This window comes from Thermobia domestica, chromosome 4 (assembly GCF_964235325.1).
Source record: "Thermobia domestica chromosome 4, izTheDome1.hap1.1, whole genome shotgun sequence".
Lineage (NCBI taxonomy): Eukaryota > Metazoa > Arthropoda > Insecta > Zygentoma > Lepismatidae > Thermobia > Thermobia domestica.
The window spans coordinates 209,004,706-209,032,183 of record NC_137457.1 but is presented as its reverse complement, the minus strand read 5'-3'; the positions used below and the strand labels follow the sequence as shown (position 1 = coordinate 209,032,183).

The 27,478-nt window shown below is 31.5% G+C and overlaps 1 protein-coding gene across 5 annotated transcripts in view; it reads left to right on the top strand.

The window, feature by feature from the left end:
* Nucleotides 1-27,478, top strand: part of LOC145683845 (uncharacterized) — a 445,184-nt gene that overhangs the window by 155,634 nt on the left and 262,072 nt on the right. For 4 of the 5 annotated variants that reach the window (XM_081755442.1, XM_081755441.1, XM_081755444.1 and 1 more), the window contains exon 2: nucleotides 21,601-21,731. In XM_081755442.1, the coding sequence (XP_081611568.1) occupies nucleotides 21,601-21,731 (131 nt within the window). Of the gene's footprint in view, nucleotides 1-21,600; nucleotides 21,732-27,478 lie in introns of those variants that run through there. The other variant, XR_014131197.1, reaches the window with a different exon arrangement.

The window sequence follows — 27,478 nt, the reverse complement described above, 5'->3', positions numbered from 1 at the left end:
TTTTTGATTTCAGACCGACAAACTTTTCTATTACAACACCTTTCAATTCATCTTTAAATTTTCCTAATACCTTTTTATTAACTAATTTCAATCCATATTCATTGTTTTCTTTATAATCAGAAGTATCTAAATATTCATACATATCTTTCATATCTTCGTAAAGGTCTTCTGTTTCTATATGTGCTATAACAGAATCAGTATCAGTCATTAACAATTTTACATTGTCTTCATATCTCTTTTTCAAAACATTGTAGTAAAAATCATACAAGCATATTTTAGAGATATCTAGTACTGCCATTCCTACATAGATAGGCTTGTTAAATACAATTTTAGTTTTATACATATGAATAGCAGCTAAATTCTCAGAGAATATCGTTCTATCTTTAAAGTTAGGTTTAGCTACTAAATCCTCTAACAAATTTTCATTATGTACTAATCTTACATTTATTCTTTTTCTTATATTTTCCATAGTTTTACCAAAAACGGCACTATTAGCCAACTTGTAAAAATCCTTCTCAAATTCATTCTTTGCTTGTGACCGTATATTAGTATTTAGATCTATATATTTCTTTAACCAGGCTGATTGTTTAAAAGTTATTACCTTATGTATTTTCTTAAGCTTCATTCCTTGTGACAAGTAGAATTTAAGGTTTTGATAGTATAGTATATAATGCTCTTTATCATATAGAGTTGTCAATAGCTTTGGAAGTTTTGTTATTAATATAGTTTTCTGGAGCTAAGGGAAAATCTGAATGTTTATTATGGAGTTGCTTTGGATATTCTAAGTCAACTTCTAAAATATAACCATCTTCAGAATCATCTTTTGTTTCTAGTATTGTTTTTGCTAAATGTTTCTCATTATACTTATTAACATATATCCATTGAAAACCACCATATGGCATGTGATGATTCATCGCCCAACCATACTCGTTATTTGCATCCATGTAAGTTATATAAGAACTCTTTTTCTTCTTATCAAAGTTATCTAAGTATTTATTATTAGCAACTGCATATCGATTTGAACATTGAGAGATTCCACCTCTTATACCCTTCTCTATAAATAGTAATTTGTCATAGTCAGTTAATAATTCTAGTTTTTGTTTTGTCATTTTTAACATTGCATCCCAGAAAAACCCAGGACCGGTAAGATACCACGCTGGATCTAATTTATATGTTTTAAGAGCTGTATCTCTGAAATTTTCAATAATATCTGTTAATTGAAGAACATCTGTTTTGTTGTAATGAACAGTAAAATCATCTATTAACTTCAGATCGAATTCTTTACAAACTCGTACATGAAGGTTATGGCGCTCAGGACTCATTTTTTCTCCTGTTAATCTGTTTGTAAATTTGTCTGGAGATAATGGAACAGGCTCCTTTAACTTTTCCTTAGAATCAACATAATCATATGGATAATCACCTTTTGTAGTAACTAGATCAAGCTTATCAATTGGAAAAAACTTTAATGTTTCTCGACATTGTTCTGGCTTTAAATTCTTTGCTAACTCTGCTAAGCTTTTTAGTAAAAATCTTAATGAATCAATGAATCTTAACTTGATGGATTTATCTTTTCCTTTTGCATCCTTATATCGAATGGTTTTTGAAAATGTAATGTAGTTTTCTTCAGTGTTAGCTATTACATCTATTTTTTCTTTCTCATCTCCACCTCCTAAGCTTTTTGTAAATAAATGTGCATCATACCTAGAGAGATTGTGGAAATATACAGGAATAAATCTTGGATTTGTATATTTTAGATTGCAATAAGAGTGAGCAGCACCTCTAAATTTACCTGTTAAATGATCATGATCATGCACTTTTGTTTTACATGACTCTCTACTATTTTTAAGCTTTTTATATTCATTCTCACAATCTACTAGGATTTCTTTTATCTCTTTTCTCTGCTCTTTTATCTCTGTTATGCCATCATCCTCCTCATCTTCTATTTTGAGATGATGTTCTTCTTCCAAGTGTTTAGCACCTTCTTTTATTTTCTTCTTTAAATACTCAATTTTAATCTTTAAACCTTCTATTTTCTTTACTAATAAACGTGGTAGATCTTCAAGACTTCCTTCACAAATATGACATATTGTGGCTGATTCATATATTTCTTCTTCCTCTTTAGATAATGGAATCATAGGTGTATAAGTATCATATATTTTTGCTATTTTGATTACTTCTTCTGTTAACCTTTTTATAAGCTCTTCTGCTACATTATCCCCTATGTATTCTACTGGCTCACTTTTATAGGATTCCAAAGTGCTTTTTACATAGTAAATAAAACTATTAGGTTCATGTAGTTGATAAGCATTTGAGTAGGATCTTTCAGGATCAGGCTGACATGTACTTATTCCTCTTAGTAATGATTCTAAGTCTGCTATTATTGTGAATGGTATTCTTAAAGAACGCCTATCATTTACAAATTCTAATATCTTATTCCACTCTCTAGGCAAAATGATTTTAGCAGCAGAATGTAAACCACAGTATTCTTCATGTTGTTTTAATAATTCTTCTGATTCAAAATGTTTAGCTAGACATCCCTCACATAAAAATCTCTTATGTCCATCTTTTGTTATTTGACTTCCAACAAGCTTCCATAAATCTTTAATCAAGCAGTAATGTGTTTTATCTTTTTTCTTTAGATATAAAAGACGAAAATGATTTTGTTTTCTTTCTTTAGGTATTTTAAGTGGGTATACCTTTTCATTATCATCTAGGGCAAAGACACTGATAGATATATTAGCTCTATTTTCAAATTTTGGTATATCTGTAATTTGCACAGGAAAGGGGATATCTTTAAAATATTTATCTAATTCATGCTCATATTGTCTAGGAACTCTTTGTGGATCTTTATTAACAGGATGTAATGCTCTTAGAACAGACCATAAGAAACATTTTTGATCTTTGTTTTTAATATTAATGCATGCTTTTCTTCTTTTAATTGTTTCTGGAAGTTCTATATATGATAATCCATTCATTCCTACGTATTTATTAATTCTTAACTCAAGATAATTAACAGAATGCAAAGTCCAACCTGAACCTTTTCCTTGAAACTCTTCTATCTCTGTTCTAATTTTTCTAGTTGCATTTTCATAATACTCATTTAGATCGGTGAATTGAAGTATAATTTCATTTGATGTTTTAAAATTATGTTCTCGAATCTGCTTATCTTTTATGAAGTTACATGTGAATGACATATTTACCTTAAGTGCATTAAAATATTTAAATCCATTTTTAATCATACTTTTAACTGGTTTGCTAATTGAACGTAGGAATTTAGAAGGATCTTTATATTCACCTGTGTTTTTTATTTTGAAAGTGTGTAATCTATGTTTAAATGCTGTTTCTTCTAATTCTACTTTGATGGGTATACGTGCTGGCTTCGGTTCTTCAAATACTTCTTTAAATGGGAATATATTTCTAATCTGTTCATCATCATATTGTTTAAGAAGGTCTATCAGTTCTGCTTTTCTTAATCCGGAATATCTTTTGATTCCCTTTTCTTTACATAAGTTTTTTAATTCAACAACAGTATGTTTAATTAAACTCATAATTGCTCTATCGTTTTATATAGAAAATCTTACTATTACTCAATTTTTTATCTTCGCCGAATTATTTCTAGTCATTTTTGTATTATTTTACTTCCATATATCCTAATACAACGCTTAACATTGTACACTCCTGCCATTGTCTACATATCACGCGTTGTATTAGAACACGACTTTGATGAGAATACCCCATCAAAGTTACATATACACATATTAAAATTACATCATTTTTGTAAACTTATTCATCATCGTCATAATCATCACTACCATATTTATATTCATCATCACTATCCAAATCAGATGTTTTTTGTTGTATTATTAATAATTCTTTTTCCTTTAACAGTATTTGCTTCTCTAGTAATGCTGTTATGAGTTTAAGATCATGATGAATTAATTTAAGTCTATCATGTAATAAATCAAAATGTGTCTTCATATTTATTATATAGAAAATTAGCAAAAATGATCATTATTTTTTAAAATTTATATATATACGATAGAGTAATTATGAGTTTAATTAAACATACTGTTGCTGAATTGAAAAACTTATGTAAAGAAAAGGGTATACGAGGTTATTCAAAGCTTACAAAAGCAGAACTAATAACCTTAATCAACGAACACAGAACAACTACCACAAGTTCACAACAACTAACTGAACTTATAAAAGACATGGTTCAAAAATTAAATCCTGAACATATCGTAAACTACTTTGAAAATCCACTTTGTAAAAATATAGTTATAGATGTGCTTAATAATCGAAATGTCGAAGAATGGAGACAAATTTCAGAAATAAAGGATTTATCCGATAACTTTCTACATACTTTTAGAAACAAGATAAATTGGTTTTCAGCTATATTTAAACATAATCTATCACTTTCTTTTATTGAAAATCACAAAGAACACATTGATTGGGTTAGATTATCAAGAAGAAAAGATCTGACTCAACACGAAAGCATTATTAGTAAGTATGGCGATATGATTTTCTGTGATGAATTGTGTGAGCCAAAGTTTGATTCAAGGTATGGGCGATATTCTCATCTAAAACCAGAATTCGTATTAAAACATAAAGAACATGTAAGACAACATATAAAATGGTATTACTACACTGATGAATATGCTCGACAAATGACGGAAGATTTTCTTAATGAGTTTAAAGAAAAGATTGATTGGTCTGCATTCACTGAAAAAAATAACTGGAGTAAGTATACAGAGAAACAAGCTATTAATTTTTGTACACAATTCAGAGAATACTTACAATGGGATATAATCTCTTATCATTCAAATTTGCTCACACTTGCATTCCTAAGAACCTTTAAAGATAAACTCTGTTGGGATGCAGTTTCTATAAAGTGTCATATTGAAAGCAAAGAACAAACAGCCTTCTTGAGCGAATTTAATCCTCTTATCAATTGGCGAGCTATTACACCGAAACTAGATGAAACACATGTAAGAAAATACCAAAATAGAGTTTATTGGCCAAATGTTAGCTTAGATGATAAAAGCGAAAAATTCATTCTCGAGTTTGAAAGCAAAGGTTTAAATTTAAATGAGATAGTATATACTTGTTGGAATAGGAGTTTTTCTGAAAGCTTTATAATGAGAATCAAAGACAAGATCAATATAGTTCAATTCTTAAGATTCAATAGACATGTTAGCGATAGCCTTAGAAACAAACTAATGTTACTTTCATCAGGTTTACGCTTAATAGAAAACTCAGAAGAATGTCCAATATGCAAAGAAACAAAAACTCAATTGTGTAAAACAGTATGTGAACATGTGTTCTGTGTTGAGTGTATGGTTACCTGGTTAGGAAATAATAACACTTGTCCTTTGTGTAGAACGGTTATATATAATAATAACAATTGATAACCCGGTTTATTCTAGATATTGATAGCATGTTTTTATGTAGAATTAGGTTAGTGTAGATTAATGTTAAACTTTTATGATCAATAATCATAAAAGTTATATTTACATAATCCTTACCTTCATAAATATCTCCATCCACATGATAATCATACTTTTTCTTTTACTTTATTTAGAAGGTTGATTGAGTCTCCCTTACAACTAAAACAATCATCATTCACAAGTGGAATGATTCACTATTCATACTAACCTTTTATGTAATAATAACCATAAAAGACATTATATATTTACACTACAACATTACTCTTATCTATCCAACTATTATGTGAATCATCAAACCCGAACCATTTAACAAACACTTTATTACCTTTCTTTCTCAATATTTTTTCAACCAAATACTCATCCTTATATTTAGTTTTCAATAATTCTGGTTCATAAAATCTTCCTCTAACTTCTTCATTGTTTAAATCTTTAATTTTATATGTTGGTTGATTAGATGGTATAACCTCATTAATAACAAACACTTCTGTTGACCAATTTGGTGTATAACCTTTTTCAAACAGACCTTTAATTTTACTTATACGAACATAATCACCAATCTTATACTTTAACTTAACAGACTTATATTCCTTCTTATACACTTTATTCAATATCACATGCTCATTTTTCTTATTCACTTCTACAGGTTTCACACAAATTGTTCTATGTACTTTGTTATTATATTCATCAACTAAACCTTGCAATATTTTTAACCATTTATAATTACCTTGAACAGTAAATTTCTTCCACATATTTTGTTTAAGTGTTTTGTTAAATCTTTCAACAACAGAAGCTTTTTTACCACTATATGTTGAGTAATGATTGATATTGTTTTTTCCCATCAAATCTTCAAATTCTTTATTATAAAACTCTTTGCCTTGATCAGTTTGTAAATTATTAGGTTTTCTTACTTTTAACACTGATTCAAATGCTTCTGTAACATTCTTACCACTCTTATCTTTAACAGGAACAGCAAATGCATATTTTGAAAACACATCTATAATCGTTAGCAAATACTTATAACCTTTATTTAATTTTGAAACACCTTTTAACACACCACTATCCATTTCCACAAGATCTGCTTGCCATAAATCATCTATACCTTTAACAATAACACTTAACCTAGGATAATTTTTTCTAGATGGTTTATGAATTTCTTCTATAATATCTTCTCTAATACCTTCACCTTCATATAGTCAATCGGGGTTTTTAATGAATTGGGATTTATTAGTACCACATACAACACATATACCTTTCTTAACATATCTTCCATTCTTTGTTTGTTCTATTCTAATGTTATCTATTTTTGTATCTGTTGATTTCTTACACTTAACACAATACATCATACTATTTATTATATGGAAAATTATTAACCTCAATCTATAATTGAAACACTATATCAACTAACAACATCATTCTAAAGATCAACCTAATTCAAACTATAATTCAAGCATATGTTTGTTTGATGCCGATATTTGATGATTAATACTATAATTAACGGGTGTCGATATTTGATGATTAATACTATAATTAACAGGTGTCGGTATTTGATGATTAATACTATAATTAATGCTGTTGTTGATTAATACTATAATTGATCATGAACTTCAATCTATAATTCAATCTATAATCAATCTATATAAAAACTTCTACAATTCAAACACTGTTCATCTATATAATTTAATCAATATAACATTCTATAACTTAATCTATAATTCGAACAATAATTCAATCTATATAACAATTTATAATTCATCTGTATAATTCAATTTAGAATGTTGTTATATAGATTGAATTAGAATGTTATTATATAGATTGAATATAGCAAATGGTTTTATGAAAGCTCTCTTTCTATATACATAATAACTTGCAATGGTTGCCCTTCTTCCATAGCTGAATTCTTATTTGCTTGAAACATAATTATATCACCCATTTTAATGTTTACAGGTAAATTTTCAATCAAAGTATCACCTAAATATATCTCTAGAAAGTATGTATCCAAACTTAATTCCATGTGCATTATTTTCCCATTATAGAGAAATTTGTAACCATTAGAGAGATTAAATATTCTAAAGATTGGTTCCTTAACATTTTTAACTCTCAATCGACATATTAGGGGTATAGTTTCTTTCTGCATAATCAATTTAGTAGTATCCATCCTAATCTTTTGAAAATCATCTTTCTTTATATATGTGTCTTGTAATGTTTTTAATACATCTTCAAATTTGTTTCTATCACCTTCCAATTGACTATTAACATTACTATTTATTAAATCTAGCTGTTGTAAAGTTACTACATCATGTTGATCAATTGCATCACTTACATTAACAAGTCTTTTGTTTTTGAAATCAACCCATGTTATATTTGATGTAAAAACTTCACTTACATGATTGAGGTTTGTAGTCCTCGTTTTAGTATTACCAAAGATGTCCATATTTATTATATAATAATTCAAATTATTTAACAGCAAGTAAAACAGTTATACGAGCTCCACCAAAATCAATCAAATCACCATTTTCATCTTTAATTGAAACTTTGAAATTATTAAATTTATTGTGATGTATTGGGAAAAATATCTTTTCATTAGGTTCATATATAATTGGTTCTCTAAACTCTGCATTTGTTCTAAATGTTGCAATTAAGTCTGTTTCGTTGTGTGTTGTATCATTGTGTTTTAAAATCATACCTTCTGCTAAATCACAGTGAATATTTATAGTATCAAACGGATGAAACCTTGGTGGTTTATCTCCAATATGTTCTATGTTATTAGCCAAGTTTTTATCACTAAAACCTAATACAGTGTTAATGGTATCTAAGGTTATATCACAAACCTCACTAAATATTTTAACTCTATTTCTTTTCCTGTCTTCTGTAATTTCAAAAGTATCTTTGAATTCATCAGTGTAGAATGGAAGGTTTGATTTAATATATTCTTCTAATTCTTTTAAACTATATTGACCAGGTTGAACTATGGCTTGTCTTGTAACTTCAGGTTCTTCAGTGCAAAACGTTAATTTATTATTTTTTTCTGTAATGTTTGGAGTTAAGTATGTTGTGTAAAATCCTGCAACAGCTACTTCTAAATCGTTTTCAAATGGGTAATGCAATGACATGTTTAATACAGATGAATAACCATTTAAATTAAATACTTTCATTTATTATATAATAAATAATTAAAATGGATAATTGGGATATTAAAGTAAGGTTAACAGAAGAAACGGCGAAGAGTAAGAGGAATGGAGAGTTGTTACCTGATGATATAAGATGTTTAATAGTTGGGCCTAGTGGATGTGGTAAAGCGACGTTAATGATTGATAATTTTTTGTTGGCACTTAAATGGTTAAAATATGCAAATGTTTATATATATTCTAAAAGTTTAAATCAACCTAAATACCAACACTTAATACAACTTTTTCGAGATATAGAACGTAATATTAAAGACACAATAGCAATAATAAAAGGAAACAATGAAAAGATTATTCCATTAGATGAATGTGAGGATTATTCTGTGGTAGTATTTGATGATTTCATATTAGAAGAACAAAATCACGTTAGAGAATATTTTACTCGAGGGCGTCATAAGGGTTTGAACTGTTTCTATCTTGGACAAACATATTCTAAAGTGCCAAAACAATTAATTAGGGACAACTTAAACTTTCTTTTTATATTTAGACAGGACAATGTAAATTTAAAACATATATATGATGAATTTCTTGCATCTGGTATGTCGTTTGAAAAATTACAATTATTATGTAGCAAGTGTTGGAGTGAAGAACATGGTTTCTTAACAATAGATATGACTAGGAAGGTGAATAATGGTAAATATAGAAATAAAATTAAAGAATTTCTAAAAGTGTAAACTAAACGTATATGAATGCAGGTGAACGTATATGTTATGTTATGTTATGTTATGTTATGTTATGTTTTTATTTTTTTCTTTATATAATAAATGGATGTTAATAAAGCTAAGAAGTATATTAAGTTAAAAGAAGAACTTATTAAAAGATTTAAGGAAATTAAACAAAGTAATCGAAGTAAGTATGAAAAATTTAAAGAACAAGATCAGCCTGTTATTGATGCAATTAAAGATTTAGGACAAGATATATCAAAAGTAGCAGAAGAAAATAAAAATCTAATTCAAGAGTTAGTTCCAGTTGTACATAAAAGTGCGAGAGTGGATTCAAACTTATTAGAAACACCGCCTATGTATGATAGTTCTATAAATGAAAGTGATACGCCTATAACAGAAGAAATAAAACACATGAAAAAACAAATTAAATATAAAGTAGAAGGAATAGAATCTTTAGCAACAACTCATTTGGGTAAAATTGCCTCAAGATATTATGCAACTAGAGATGATAAAAGTTTTGGAATACAGCCATATGATGAAGATGGGAAAATTATACATATGATAGGAAATGCGGAAGTTAAAATTCATGGTGATGATTTAGTTATTAATAATCGACATTATACAGGAACAGAAGGTTTATGGGAATTATTGACAAAACATAATCCAACAAATTATAATGATGATGATCTAGAAAAATATAAACAAATAGTAATTGATTCTAGTGTTGCATTTCATAATAATGATCCAAGTACAAGAAAACAAAAATCAAGTAAAGGTAAAAAATATAAAGAAATTATCAAACCTATTTGGGATGAATATATAAAACCAACAACACCTTCAAAAAAGACACCAAAATCTGGAGAAGGAATAAAGGTATATAACGAATTATCAAAAGAATACATATGGATGGATGGTGTGAGAAAACTGATTGATCGTTTGATTGTTATTGATGGGGAAGAAAAATCTGGAAATGATAACTTTTATAATGAAAAAGTAGGTATTATGGATATGATTAATTCTAAACTTGCACAATTTTTACCTAATGATCCAAAAGGTATAGGTTATTTGATAAAGATATTGAATACGCTGCCACCAAAATTTTGGAATAGTGAAAAGTATGGAAAAGGATTAGTAAATGATTTGATTAATAAACTTCCATTTGAGTTGCATATTCCAGGATTTAGATTTTGCGGGCCTGGGACTAAGTTAGAAGAAGCATTAGAAAGAGGTGATGAAGGTATTAACAAATTAGATGAGGCTTGTAAAGAACATGATATATACTATAGGGATAATAAAGATACAGAATCAAGACATATTGCAGATAAGGAATTAGAAAATAAAGCTTGGGAAAGAGTTTTTGATAAAGATGCTAATTTAATAACTGAAAAACTACCTGCTCTTGGAACTGCTTTAATGATGAACACAAAAGTAAGATTTGGTTTAGGTTTATAAGTAATGAAAGTAAGATTAGGTTTATAAGTATTTTTTAGATTTAGGTTTATAAGTATTTTTTAGATTTAGGTTTATATATGTACTTTTTATGGAATTTTTTCATAAAATGCTTTTAATTATATAATAAATATGCAGTTAAAAGGTTTTACATTTCTGATTCCTAATCAGGAACTTAAACAATTAAATATAGATCACATTTTAACTAACAAACAACTCAAACAAAAGGAAGCAAAACTAAGTAAAGGACAATGTATGTCTCTATCTCTTTCTATACCACAACTTAAGAAAATAAAGAAATGAAGACAAATGATAATAAAGTTCATTATGGTGGTTTTATATTTACTATTCCAACGATTTTAGCTTTAATAGGTGCTTTAGGTTCTGTTGCTGGAGGTGCGGCTGCTATTGCTAAGACTGTAGATGATGCAAAAAAGAATAAAATGGAATTAGAAGAACAAAAGCGACATAACTTAGCAATGGAAGAAAAACAAGGTGGTAAGCTTTCAAAAAACGTAAACTCCAAAACAGTAAAGAAAAAGAAGAAATTAAACCTTTAAGTAATTTAGATCTAATACAACTTGTTAAAAAACTTAAGATAAGAAACTTTAGAGGTGTATTTATGAGTGATGAATTGCCTAAACAACCAAGGAAGAATGAGTGTGGTATTGTTAATTTTGATACGTCTAAAAATATAGGAACGCATTGGATTTGTTATTGGAAAAAAGGAAATAGAAAGTATGTGTTTGATTCATTTGGAGGTAATCCGCCAAAAACACTCGTAAAATATCTTGGTCATAATATAGAGTACAATAGCAGCCGTATACAACAATTTAACGAGGTAATTTGTGGACATTTATGCATTACAGTGTTAAAAATGTTTACAGATGGGTATAGTTTTTCAGAAATTATTAGTCAGGTTAATAGGAATAAGGATATTTGGATAAGTTATATTTAAGTTTTTATGGGCTTAATTCATAAAACGATTATAAATATTTTTTATAATAAATATGGATAAGATAGAATCATATGAATTACAATCCTTTAAACCTAATCAAAAAACAATCGAGAATTTAAATAAGCCAAACAGGTCTATTGAATTCGATATTGACGTGGGTGATGGCTTCATACATCCTTATTATGCTGATATTTATGTAACTTTTGAAATTAGAGGTAGAGATGGTGATGGAGAATATACTACTGGTCAAAATATTAGACTTATTAATAATTTCTTCCCACATTTGTTTTCTCAAATTCAAATTAGTAAGCATGGTCAGATATTGGATATTATTGATTATCCTGGTTTAACTTCAACAGCTGTAAATACATGTACGATTTCAAAACCAGAGGCAAATCACTATGATGAATGTGGATGGGAAGGAATTACGAGGGCAAGAACAGATGAAGAAATAGTGTTTTTGCTAAGACTTTTGCCAGGATTTTGTTCAGATTTTAAAGATATTATGTGGAAAGGAGGATTGAAATATACATTTAAAAGAAGTGGTTCTGATGATAATGCATTTGCTATTTGGAAAACAAGAAAGCAGGATGGAACATATGAGAATGATCAACCACATCCAGGTAAAATTAAGATTACAAATATGGAGTTAAGAATGCCTATTGTTAATTATGAACCTAACTATGCCACCTTGTTAAGATCTAATATGTTAAAAGAAGGTAAAATTCCTATTTCATTTAACACGTATCAATGTTTACAGAAATCAGTTAGTGGTAAATATTTAGAATTCGATTTAACCACACAATTTAACTCAAGTGAATTTGATATGCCTAATTTTGTGATTGCCTTTTTCCAAACTGATAGAAATGATAATCAAGAAAGAGATTCAAGCTATTTTGATCATTGTAAAGTTCAGAATATCCATTTTCGTAATTCTAGAAATGAATCTTTCCCATTAGAATCTTTAAACTTAGATTTTGCAAAACATAAGTATTTGAAAGTTTATGAAATGTATACGATATATAAGCGAGCTACAAATGGAAATACTGAGATGTTTTATTGTCCTAAGGAATTTTTAGAAAATAGGCCGATGTTCGTAATTAACACAAGCAAGCATAAATCAGTAACTGTAAGTGATAGAACTAATTTGAAACTGACTGTTAATTTTGAAAGCGATGTACCAGATAAAACAATTTGCTATGTTGTTATGATTGGTAAGAAAAATTTAGAGTATGATGTTGAGAAAGAAAAAATAATTGAGAAGATATAAAACAATTATATGTTTATTAGATTAGTTTAGTTTGTATGTGTTTTTATGATATTATCATAAAAACTTATTTAATAAAATGACTATTCCAGATAACATTCCAGGTGAGAATTTAATTGTGTTAATTGAAGATACTATATTAAATCTTGAGAAGTTATTAATGAAAAACAAAAGGAAGTTCAAGAGAATAAAATGTGTTTATATTACTCTTATTACGTTATCAATTCTATTATCAGCTTCTACAGGGTTCATCAATGTATTTATTCCTGTTACAGTGTATTCAATTATTACAACTGCATTTGCTTCGACTTCTGCTGTTATCACTGGTCTATCAACACGGTTTAATATAGCTTCAAAGAAAGAATATTATAAAAGTATGGTGAATCGAATTGGGCTGTTTAAAGATGAGCTTAATGTAATTAAGCTCATGAATGGTGAATTAACAGATGAAAATGTAAGAGATATTGTTAACAGAATCAATGACATATTAACGAAATTCGAGGCTATTAGAAACTGATTTTTAAAAAGTTTTAATATAATAAATACAATGGCGAGTCATATTGAACTTTTAAATAAACTTGGAAGTCTTGAACAAAAACAGGTTATTGGATTAAGAGAATTAGAATTAAATACAGAATATAAGATTGTGAAAATGGAAAAGATTAAAACTAAGTTTGGAAAGAGCATTTTAGTTGAATGTGAAGAGTTTAAGGTATTTCTTCCACCTAGATTTACAAAACACTTAACAGATATAATGATTGATGAGATCGTTAAAGATGGAATAAAAATCAAATACACTGGTTTAAAAGATAATTATCCAACTGTTGAGTTCTGTATGTAAATCCAAAAAATAATAAAAATGATCAAAAATATGTTGTCAGAAGTAAAAAATGGAGTGAATGGAATGGATCCTCAAAAGAAATTTATACTTACTAATAACTTCAATGTAATTGTGAAAAATGTGCAAACCGAAGTTCAAGTTGTTTTTGATATTAACGGCTGTCTATTCAGTTTGAATTATGATCAGTGGACAGAGTTTAAGAAGTCATTGTTTCCGATAGAGAACGAGGTTAGCAGAAGATTCCATTATCAGTATCCGAACTTGTAACTATTATAATACTAATTTGTAACTATTATGTAATTATGTAGAATTTAGTTAACTTTTATGGTATAATCATAAAAGTGTTTTTGTAATTTTATTATCAATATCCGAACTTATAATTTTAAGTGTATAAGTGTTTTTATAGTATCAGACTATAAAAAACTAAAACCTTTGGATATACAGAACATAATGTCATTTAAATTTTAAAGATACATATATAATTAAGGGATATATTTGAGTTTTTTGTAATTATATCCTTAGAGTTATGCAATTTATAAGACATTCAATAGATAATAAATTTATTTCTCTATTGAATGTCGTTTAAATTTTGAAAATCGGTTAATAAACAACGGAGATATGACAAATTCGGAATAGTATCCTTAGAGGTATGCAACCCACAGCACATTCAGAAAATGGCAAATTTTTTTCTCTGTCGAATGTCGTTTGAACTTTGAAAATCTGTTAATAAACAACAAAGTTATAAAGATCTGGAGATATTTTCCCTCATGAGCCGCCATTGATGTTAGGGTTTCCAAAAAATTATCATGTTTACCTTATTTAGTACTAGTTCATTTGTAAGTTTCAGAGCTTAATTCATAATTTTAACAATTCTGGAAAAACATGTTAAAAAGAATTAGTTTCCAACCCTGTTTGTCACGTGAAGGTAAAAATCATCACGTTATATTGTCACGTTATATAGCTACAATTTCTTCTCTTCACAATCGAAAAAGTTTTAAACTTCTTAGTTTAGCTATATAACATGACAGTTTTGGTGTTGTTATTACTTGACTTGCATATACTGCTTGAGGGAATGCAACTTGTGACTTAAAAAGAAACAAGTTCTCCTTTACATATGTTCATATGGAAGTCACGTACGCAGCTTGCATGCAAAAAATCTTCCTCATATACAATGGAAGTAGATAGCCTTCGCTTTAATACAACTTATTTTTTTTATTCTTACCAAGCAAACTGGATTGTGTGTGCATGTATCAGTGAGTTGGATGAATGAAAATATATATATATATATATATATACTGTGGCTGTGCGTTTATTCAATACTCATATACACTTTAAGTTCATCTTCTTATTACTCAGCTATTAGTAGGCCGATTTTAATCAAACAAAAAGTATTTTTTCAATCAAAGACAGCACTATAAGTTATAAGTTTTAGATGTAAGTTTTTATGATTTTAAATGTCATAAAAGCATATTCAATCTCACTTTAACATTGTAGTTATGGGAATACTTTGCATTAGTTTCTTGGGTCCTTATATGCTAGTCCGCTAATGTTAAAGCAAAAATATATATATTCAAAGAAAGTGTTTAGTAATTACGTTAGTCATCTAGTTGTGATTTATAGTTAGTGATATTATATCCCTTTTCTTTAAATTCTGGCAATCTTTTTTGTATCCAATCATGAAGTTTTATATGGGATATGGAACAAAAGTTCTCATTATAATATGCAGGAATTCCACATACAACACACTTATTATTAATATTTCCTTCATTAGTTAAGTCATAACAAGATGTAGTTTCACTCCTTCTAGAAAGATGTGGTGGGAAACCAACACGTATTATATCTTTAAATAAAATAACTTGTGGTGCTGGTAATGTAATACCTACGGGGTTATATGTTGGATCTACAAACTTACATTCTGATAATGTAGCAGGTCTTAGAATCATAAATGGTGTATCTGCATCCTTAAAGAATTGATACATTATTTTTATAAAGTCATGCTCTAACATTTTATTCTGTATTTCCATCACTCGTTCTTTTGATGAGAGTGAATAATCTAGCAGCGGTCCAGAATATTTTAAACCCTGTTCAGCTTCTTTATTGAGATTCTCTGCTCTATAATATCTTTTACAATTATCAGACCTCTTGTTTCCATTTCTAGCGAACTCTTGGAATTCTTTTAATTCTCCACAAATTACACACTTTTTCATGATTTATTAAATATAAAATATTCAAAATAATTAATTCATTGTTTTGTTATAATTACATTGATTTCCGCAATTTGATTTTAAATGTGATAAAAGCAAGTGCACAAGGTACAATACTCAATCTACTTTGCGCTCTGTAACTTTGTTTAAGTACTATGGTCAGTGGCGGGTTTGGGGTAACTTTGTTTAAGTACTATGGTCAGTGGCGGGTTTGGGGAGAAAGTGCGTCAGAACTGGTATCAATGATACTACTATGAAATACTTTTCTTAGAGTTGCGTCTGTTTCATCCCACAATATCTGATACATTTATGTACAATATGTACTACTCTATACTATACATATCACAATATACCTCTAAAATAAACGTTAAACACGAAAAAATAATTCTTTCTAACCCTTTCATTACCAATTAATTAATATTCATGAATAATTAATTCATTATCTAATTTTTTAAAAAATAAACTAATTTATGCAAAAATGTGTTAAAGAAATCTTGTTTGAAGCCTTCCTGCTAAAGGAAAAAAGAAAGACTCAACTCAGGTAAAGATTTTATTCTATCTGTAATGAATTCAAACTCAGGTAAAAAAGGGTCGATCTTCCCTAACCTCAGGTAGCAGGGTCATTATCAAGCTAGTTGACAATAAACAAGCCAATTTAAAAAAAGGTTCATTTACTCATGAAAGGACTCCCACTCCACCTCCAATCCTCTGGACCATCAACATTCATACCATCTGGCACTAATCCTTTTCTTTACATGCCGTCAAAGAATTCTATACACCTTCTCATCCCCCTCCAACCCATGTTTTTCTGTTGTCTCATATTGTATCCCCCCTACCTCTCACCACAGGCAGGTGTTTTCAAGTCAGCATAAGGGCATAGGTCTACTCCCACTCCCTCTTCCTGCTCCTTTCCCCCACTGGTTACCTGACCTTAGGACCCACCATTCTTTCACCATATGTCTCTCCTTCCTTCAACCATTTCCAATTAGTTTCTTGAATACAAACACCAGTTCTATTTAAGATTACCATAACCTTCACTTGGCATCCCCTCAAGCTCATTCAGCTATTCTTCACCACTTCAGGGAGGAATAAGAAAGGGAAGGAACACGTTTCTTAGAGGCTTGGGAAGAACGGTAAATAACCTTTGTATTCTTAACCATTTGTAGTTTCTATCAAGTGTTACCCTCTTAGATATCAAAGTATATTATCAAAAATATTTTACAATAATTTTTTGTTGGATGGCAACACTGAAAATCATTATAAATATGGCAAAATGTAGGAAAAATCAGCAAATATTGTATAAAATTATCATAAAATCACCATAAATTGTATAAAATCACCATAAATTGTACCAAAAAATAGCATAAAATTCGTACAATTTTAATAAACTAGTATAAAAACAGATAATTTAATTTTAGGGGGTTGGCAACGAATTACGGGGGAGAAGTACGGTCTATACTACTGCACACTATCCGGAGAAAGGAAAGGAAGAAATGATTGGGGAAGGAAGGAAGCGGCCTGGGATTTATAAGTTAGGTACCGCATTGGCATTTGCCTGGTGTGAATGAGGAATACCAAAGAAATCCTTTTTCAGGGTGGCTGGTCTGAAAAAGCGTTTTACACCTTGAATCCTGTGTAAAGTCCAAGTGTCCCCACCTTGAATCGAATCTGGGACCGCTCGTACCGAAGGTGGACGGGGGCCACCACAATTGGAAACACAACATTTTACATGAACACAAATTTAAAACTATTCTGCGAGTCCCTTTAAAAATTGGTAAAAGTTTTTTAAAAAGGAAAGAATTCTCACCAATTTATTTAAAATAGGCGTTGGGTATGCTACTTCCTGATACATAATTTTTAGACCTGATAGTCATCTTTTTTGTTATGGATCTTCAATTACTGAGATTTGTAATCTTGAAACTGATATATCTCTAAAGAGACATACTAGAGAAAAACTAAAATTTTACTAAACAAGCATTATTTGTTCAGTAACAAGTGGTTAAATTTTTTTATTGAGATTTTGATAGCTTTTGAGTAGTTCTTTGCTTTTGTTTTGGCGAAATAAGAAGAAATTGCGCGCTCTACAAACAGGGTAAAAAATTATAGAAAATCGAAATAATACGTTAATAACACTTAGGCGCTCACCCAGAAAGTTTTGTTCGTTGGGGTCCAAGCTTTGAGAAGGGTCCAGTACAAAAGGTATTACGTCTATGTGATACTGAATGAATATTATTCTACCCCCGAAAAGACGATAAGTAATTGTAAAATACTTCCACCTATATTTTCAGAAGACATGGTAGAACTAGGTTGCTTTTATAAGAGAAAGAGTAAACGTTAACTGTACGATCAAATTTTCATCCTACATCAATCATTTCCCTGTTAAACAAATATACTGTAGTTTTATTCAGAAAGTGTACAAAGTACGTTGATTTAGGAAGTTTTAGGGGGTTCCGGACCCGATGGGCCCTGGTAACAGTATTCTGTAATATATTTCTTTTAGTTACGCAGCTCACATTTTATGCAAAAATACAAACACCTGGGAATACCTTTTTTTATCTATTTATAATTTGATGGTTGAAAAAACTTGACTGTTTCCTGTACATAGTGTTTCTTTTTTGATATTGAAGTTTCGACCTGAAGCGGTTGTCAACTATTTTGGTGATAGTTTCCTTAGGACGTTACTAATCACTAACCAAACTTCTTATCTTTAGAGATATAGGAAGAAATTTTCGAGTATGCAGATAAAAAAGAAGTTCGTTGTTTCTTTCACTTGTTTCTTGAACTTTCCGGTTTGACCAGATTGGTCCTCATATATAGACAAAAATATCTTTGAGTGCTCTGGCTTGTTAATTACGTATTTAAGAGTCTTATATCAGAGTTTGGGAATTGAATTGTGCAAGGAAATTTGTGGTTATTGAAGTCTAAGGCATAACCACTGAGTACTTGTATTGTGGTATCTCTATTCTTAAGTCTCAATCCACCCACTCAATCTATCTCTTCAATACAAAGGTAGCTGGATGGGGAGCATTTCGCCACAACAACTCTAGCGAAGGAGTTTATTTTTTGTATTTTTTTTGAATTTTGCTTAAACAGTAAATAAATAAGCCCTCTTAGTAATAAAGTGATCTTCACTACTTATATAAGCTCAAATATTACTTAAGGCGAAACCACTAACAATTAGTTCGTCCCAGCAAAGTATCATTACAATAAACAACATTCGCAACTGAACTGAACTTTATGTCCTTATACCTAGCATACATAGCTTAGTTAAAAGTGAACTATCAGTTCAGTTGTACATCGGTTTCTAATAAAACAAATTTCTTCACTTGAAACAAAACTTAAAACAGGTAATGAAATATCAGTAGTTAAATTGTAACCATTTGTTAATATGCAAGTAACGATTGTTTTGTGAAAATTTAATACGTTATAAGTGTGTCTTTTATTTTTTTTATATTTCAGATTAAATATAATTGATTATCAAAACCTCGCAATATTTAAAAGTCTATAACAAAAAAGGATGAGACTCGCAGTATTATTATTTCATTTTTTTAAAGTAATTACCACAAAGCCCAATTGCAAACAAATTAATTACCACAAAGTCCAATTGCAAACAAATTAGCTTTAAGTCTTATTTTTCTTTTAATTTTTTAATTTTAAAAATAATATTTGTGTATTTCAAACTTTAATTTTCAACTGTTTTTAAAAGGTATTTGTAGTGTAATAGGCTTAAACGTTGTTTGTTAACTATCTTTCAATATATTTAATTTAGTTGTCTTCATATATTTTTGTGTGTTCGAAAGCAATACCGTAAACCTGGGTAACTTCGTCACTCCGGGGTAACTTCGTCGTGGTTGCAATGTTGTCACATTACATGCGTGCGTGCCGTCATCAATAGCGAAACTAAAGTGTGTTTTCTTCTTTTTACTTTCAAAGGAGCTGGAAACATGCCTTGAAAGTACCAGAAAGTTGTGGGAGCCCGCATATATCAAAGCTATCAGAAGAAAGAACTGCAGGAGACCATGAAGTTAATAGTGCAGGGGAAATCCATCTTTTACGCTTCAAAGGTGAGAGGCGTGCAGCGAACGACCCTCCAGGACAAAAAGCATACACATCATGATGAAACTGTTGGACTACTTTTGACGTTGGATGAACTGGAAGAGAGGTGCGCACCACGCCACCGGAGGACATGTACAACTTCGATGATACCAACATAACAGATGACCCTGGATCAAAAAAGGTGATTGTGCCTAGAGGTACCAAGGATGGCGTCCACAAATGATCCCACAAGTCTCAGGAAAGACTTGGATGCCAGGCTTGTGGAATGCCTGAGCAGTCGCCGTAAGGAAATGGAGCCGGGGAAACGCACAAAGGGTAAGAATATTCTACTGGGAAAGAACATCGAGCCCTCCGGTGTCGCAGCTGCCGGTCCATCGACTGGTGCCAAAGATTCTGGCCCCCAGCATATAATAGCATATAATACGGAGAGCGACGACAACATATGTGGTATCGCCAAGTGTGATTAGAGATACTACCGTAGAGCTGACTGATCGTGAGTGCAATGCCTCGATTGTCAGAAGTGGGTTTACAGGCAAGAGCGCCCATCAGGGGGGGGGGGCAAGGTTGGGCGATCGCCCCCCTAGAGGAAATTGTACTTCGATATACCGAAAATCCAATAGAATTTTTACATTAGTTACAGCTAAATTTGAAACTATTTTTGAAACGTCGCTAATACTTGCTCCCCCTTGGAAACCCAACATGTGCGCCCTTATTTGCGGGGTATGCAATAACAGAGCCAAAGACGTTCACTACATGTGCGCTATTTGTGAGGATGATGACTGAACTGAACACTTCATGATTAACCAATTTTACCGGAATAAAAGTTTGCACTGTGACTTGTCACATTAAAACCGTTGGAATGTAGTATTTTCTTTTACTGGCAACACTCAATACGTGCTTTTAATACTGTACCGTATGGTATCGGTACTTTACGAACCTACATACCCTTCATATCTGTTTTCCTTATGTTGAATTTACCCTATACCTGAGGACAGTTGGCCAATTCATTGACAAAAGCGTGCCTGACGAAGTTGCCCCATGTGGTTCGGAATATCATTATGACATTAATGGTACGAGTTCATTACGATTTAGATGTTCATACTTCATGGATTTCAATTATGTGCATCCAGTGTTGCAGAGTTTGCATACAAAAATATGTTCAGAACCTGACGAAGTTACCCCGGTTTACGGTATATTCAAAAATAGTTACCACAGAAGTTTTAAAGTGCAAATTAAGATTACGGGCGACAAAACGTCGAACATCTAGAGAAATAAAGGAATGCTTATTTTGAACTCCCAATGTATAGTACATCTTTATGTACATAAATTGAAAAATAAAATTGGTCAGCAACTATCATTGGTTTTTTTGATATGGATTTAACCACATCCACTTGTGTTTAATGTTTGTCATTGGTGTATCATTAAATAATAATCCTGTTCAATAATCATACAATTATTACTAAACGTAAACTTAAGAATATCTTTATTAGCAAGATATATTATTTAATGGCATCTAACATTCCCATTGCAGTTTATACTGGAAAAGAATGAAGTGCTTATTAATCTTTGCCGTTTTCTGCAACGTTAAAGTTCATGCACGAGTGTTGATTGAGGGCAATGTGTACGATTATACTTTTAATAATGAGAAAGAAGCTGAAGCTGGTAAGTAGATGATCGTATGAATACCGAATAAACATAGCCACGAAAAACTCGCTCCGTCAAATTGTAAATATCATTTTTACAGTACTTACTTATTTTTTTTAAATAACTTAGTTGTACTAACACTCATGTTAATTGTAGAAAATAACCTCCGAAGAACACAATATGCAAGGTTTAAGTTAAGATGTACCCGTGTCAATTCCACTGGTATGAAATCGTGTCTGCATGTCCTTATATTCTCCTTCAATTTCTTGTAGTATTTGTTATACCATGCATAATGTTTGTTCATATGCTCATAATTTAAACATTCCCCATAAATAAAAACCGATAGCAACAGGTCCGGGGTCCGCAGCGAACATAAATCTGTACTCACTGCCCATTCAGCTCTAAACATTTCATAAACATGAGTAAGAGTTCTCCGGGATATGGAAAGATTTTCGCATCTTATCAGAGAAGCAGAACTCACGTTCATTTCTCAGATGGCCATAAATGCACCATAGTGTTGACAAATACTGAACCAATAACACGTGTGGGAAGCAAAGATACTATACACATATAGTCTGGTCATATATGGGTTGAGCGTGATCTACTTGAAGATTTTCGGCAGCCAAGCTATGCTGTTGTGGTTATTTACATGTACCTACAAACGAAACCAGACTTCGCGTTAGATGGTAATACAAACGGGTTCACTCGGCCATGAGCAACCTTAATCAGTAACCAGAGATGAACACATACAGCTTTCTTCTATGTCTGATTCATTCAACTATTATAAAGCTCTGATCCGGTATGACTTCAACTTCAAACACTCCAATACACGTCTGAAAATTGCTCTGCTCTCACTAGTATTGTGGTAGGTTTTTGGTCTACTATTATGTTTGATGTACGTCAGAGCAGTGCATTTTTTAAGAAATCGCTACTGGGTATCCAGGCACAAAAGGGCCCTTGACACACACAACAAAATTCAAACGATTTTTTTCAAGTGCATTTTTGTATAATGTACACTTTTAATATAACACAAAATTACGTATTTGTCAGACTTCTGCTAACCGTTTCATTTCCGATTCAACACATTGCCATCAATACAGGAGCGGACATTTTCGTTTTTACATTTTAGTGCAGATCCGCCTTCAGGTCGGTACTTCAAGATAAAACCGTACTGTGTTATCATAATTGAATATTTTCCTTTATTGATTGATTTATTTATTTTTATATCCATATTGGACATGGACAGGACATAGACAAAGAAACGTGACTGGTACAGATGGAGAGAATACAAAACACACAATGCAAGAGACGAAATACTCAACAAGGAAATAACAATACCTGAACTTGACTAAACATTTCCCTAACGAAATCATTTTGTGTGTATACGTATGTATTCAGTACTAAATATTACTACTAATACTTTATTTTTTAAAAAACAATGGAATCAAAATTTATCTTTAAGGTTTAAACCTTATCAATGGTTTAAATCATAGCATGTAAGCTTTTTCGTAAGTGGTTGCACTTCTGCTATAATTTTTAATATTTAATTCTCAATCTGTTTCACATTGTTTGGTTTCTCTCTTGTTCTTAAGCGTGTTATTCCAGTTGTAACTGGTTAATTTCTAGTATTATTTGCATACTTGAAATTTTAAGCTGTTTCATATTTGGTTTATTACCTGTATTATGTATTAAAGCATTTTAGGCTATTTGTTAATGGTTATACGATTGCTATTATTTCTACACTTTAAAGCTGAAGCTGTTTCACACTGTTTCGTTTCTCGTGTGTTAAAGTATGGTACCCCAGTTTTTATTAGTTATACTCCTGCTATTATTTTCACACTCTACATCTGAATGTGTTCTGCGTTGTTTGGTTTCTTATGTGTTTAGAATACAATCGAATAAGTTTCTCATCTAGTTACCATATGTTTGACGGAGTTTTCCATATCACTAGCAGTCTTAACACCTGTATTACGTTCACGGCAATTGATACATGATCTACCATCACCGAATAAAGGGTATTGATTGATAACACATCGCAACATAGACCAATGTGAAATAAATATGTTGATTTTGAATATAACAGGTAATTCAATTCTGAAATAGGCTACTTCCTCACAAACTCACTCCTTTTATAAATACCACTATCTGGCCTGCTCTCCCGTCCGTCCTTTTGCTTCACGAACACCGCTACAGCCGGTCTTCGGTCATAGTTTGCAGTAGCGTTCCATTTACTGATATTCGTTCTATTTTGTCGTGTTTTCACTCATCGACAACGATGAATATTTCGAAGCTGATTATTGTATGAAACAGCTCATTCAACTGACATGCTGTGAGGCGATATTGCAAGTAAGGCAGCAAGAAGTTTCTGCAACATTCCTGAGGAGACTGGTAATAGTCTCCTCAGTCTCACAGAATATTGCATTCGTGCATCAGCACTATCTGATGCTTCTGGTGTAATGGTACTTCTTCAATTCCTGGCCAGCTGTGGCATACATTTGGCTGTACTTCTTCTTTTCCAAATATTGCTTCTACTAATGGATGAGCAGTATTTATCATCGACTGTGCTGAAGATGCGAACAAAGTAATCTGAATAGAGCTGAGAATGCCGTAACTTTTTATGTTCAGTCGAATACCAAGGAAGTTTAAGCAAGACTGCACTATTTCTCTTCGAACAGCTTCCCAGTTTCTGTTCTGACGAGTCACATGCGTATTATCAGTTGTACGGCACTGGCGCCTCTGTTCATTGTCATCCACGTCCTTGCTAACTATGCAGTCCTCAGGGATTCTCCAACATTAAAACGTTTCCTTAATGCTGCATCCCTTGCTGTAAGAACATCAGGCAGTAGAAAATCAAACCGTGGAAGAATTTTCTGCATCTGCTGGAAGATACTGGTGATATCAAACATGAGAACTGTTAGCTTAAACTGCATGGAATTTTCTGCCCAAGGCGGCAATCAATGTATGCAAGTGTTCAGCAAATCGTACCTCTAAGTAGGCAGGAGAGATATAGAAATTAGGCATTATTTTGTGCAACATTTTTGTATTTATTTTCAATGTTCTGAAGTACGTTGCAACAAGTTTCAAACTTGACAGCCAATGTGCCATTTCAGGGACAGTCCAACAGGTCCTCCATTGCAAGATCGGATCTGTGGCAATTGTCTCCAGAAAACATACAAGCAGAAAAAAAACATGGCAATCTAACTAATTCTGTCGATCTAGTTCCTTCCTATTTACCTTAAACTCCTTTTCAATAGACAGGTTACCTTAACCTCAAATATGTTCTAACACATGGGCCTACATTATAGATGACAGAGGACAATCCTGGCTTTGACTTCACATAGATACATTAATCATTCGGCGTGAGAAATTTTCCTTAAGAAGCCATCTGCGTCGACACTCTGAATCAGCAGCTCCTGCTTGCTATACATCTAGCAGTTTTCGATCTAAGTTTGTCAGGTCAGAAACACAATTGGCTAACGTCGCAACGCAAAGTGTTCCCCAAAAGTGTAAAAGTTCTATTCACAATATTTTATCAGAAATAATGGGCCTTATGCAGAGACGTTTTAAAGGGTGATTAGTGTCATACTTAAGAGTTCGACTAACATATGTTTGCTGCAGTAGTCAGCTCTTCAGCATGGCGCTAATCATACTCAAAATTACTCTGCATAAGGCGGAATTAGTCTTAATTGTAACGAACCAAAACAGTGCTGTAAGAAAAAAATAAGTAAAGTTTCCACTTCATAAAAATTAAATATCCAAAGAGCAACTTGTTTTCTTTGTTATTTTCTCTCAAAGAGTATCCAAAAGGTAAGCCAAAAGTCATTTGAACCATTACATGTGAAAGTTCGACTTCAACCTTTCCAACTCCTTAGGCGGACTATTAACTTTCTTTGTATTAGAGCAGAATATAAGTGCTATCATTACGAGATAGACAAATGAGTACGCGAAACGATGGAAAGAGGAATAGCTGAAATTTCAAGAATGAAGCTATCCACAGAATACAAGCTAAAACATATAGTCACAAAGCCAAAGTATATTGAAGTAATTTTAAATTTACAGTAATTCAAGTAATTTATTATTCAAGTACTTTTCTAGTAATTTAAAAAATTATGAATTGCACTGGGTATCCCAAACTGCTGGGCCTGGGTATCTTACAAAAAGGTAGCTTAAAAATGCCCTGAGTTATAAGGCATTTTCGGAAAATATCGTACGAAGAAAACTCACCCCGAAGGTACTAACGTCTCTGGGTCTTGCCACAAGAAATGGCTTACACAGTATACTAAAGATAGTAATGAAATATTTTTACATAAAATATCATAAACATCGCACAAATCGTATTACAAAAACAAGAGGACATAAATTCAATTGCTCCGCCGAAAAACGTTCCAAGAGACAATTTCTATCTTATTGAGATTTTAACAGAGCAAAATGCCAAACGACACTCCCCCACTCGGATTATTCCTTTTTCCATAATATTGAGGTTGACCGAACTTAACAGCCAATGAAGTGAGCGGCAAATCGTCACTCTCTTCCAGAACAACGTTGCAACCGACGTGAAATAAACCTGCAAGCTGTCAGGCACCGTCCCTTATAATGTGATAAGTAAATATTCAATTGTTTCGCCAAAACAATGAAAAAATAATGTGTTGAAATTAAAGGTTTGAGGTTTTCATCACGTACAGCCACTACAAAAGTATCTTCCCCATAAGTGCTCTAATTCCATTACTTTGTGTCCAGGTCATTGTGAGAAAGCCTAGACAGATGCAACCCAACTTACACGTAACTTTTCTCGGCAATGACAGCAGTTGGTCGCACTGAGTCAAGTCTTTATGCAAGTAAAATTGTGAGTAGATGACGCACGAAACATTTCTCCATTCTGAGATCAATCTCTCTGGTTCAGAGCGCGTTGTCCAATGAACATCATATTTTAATCTCAATACTGCTGTGTATGTAATGTATTATTTCATTATAATATACAGTATATTCAAATAAATAAAACACTTATCACACATGAATCAGAAAATGATTGAAAGTAGACAAAAATATTAAATCTAGAACAACTTCTGGAAATAAGTTTGTAAATCACTGTCTCGTTTGACAGACTTTCTCTAGTTCTCCTTATTCGAGCATCTTTTCCTTTCTAGGTCTAGGTCACACTGGGCATGCATTGAAAGTGAAATTGAAACAGAAACACTTGAAAAAATTTCAGCCTGTCCGAGATTCTAACCCGGGTCTGCCGAATAAAAGTTCAATGCGCTAACCACTCACCTACCGCGCCACATAACCTTCCATCCAAACTAATACCTATTTAAAATCGTTTCATGAAAATATAAATGAGGTACAAATTCTTGTGTGAGTCTCTTAATGACTTACTCGAGATTTCCTTGTTTAACTCAAAAACAAGTTATATAGACGTTCCTTAATGAGGAAAATATCACGAAACGTTCTTTAAGTTGGGGTTACGTCAACGGTTGCAGGGATGGTCCCGATTTGCATTACATTTCGTCTTTACCATAACTTCTAATTTCCAAAGTAGAAAAGACGATAGAAATTATTTTCACATTCTTTGAATCGTATCAACATATGTAGAAATAGACAGTTCTATGTCTATGTTCCATAACTACTAGTTTATTTTACTCGGGTAATCGGCTTCTGATCATGAGGCGCGATCCACTTGGTGTTCGAATTCAAGGTCGCAAGGTCGGAATTTTAATTGTCGTCAGTATTTCTGTGTTCGTGTCCCTGTAGTGTTTGGAATGGGATAC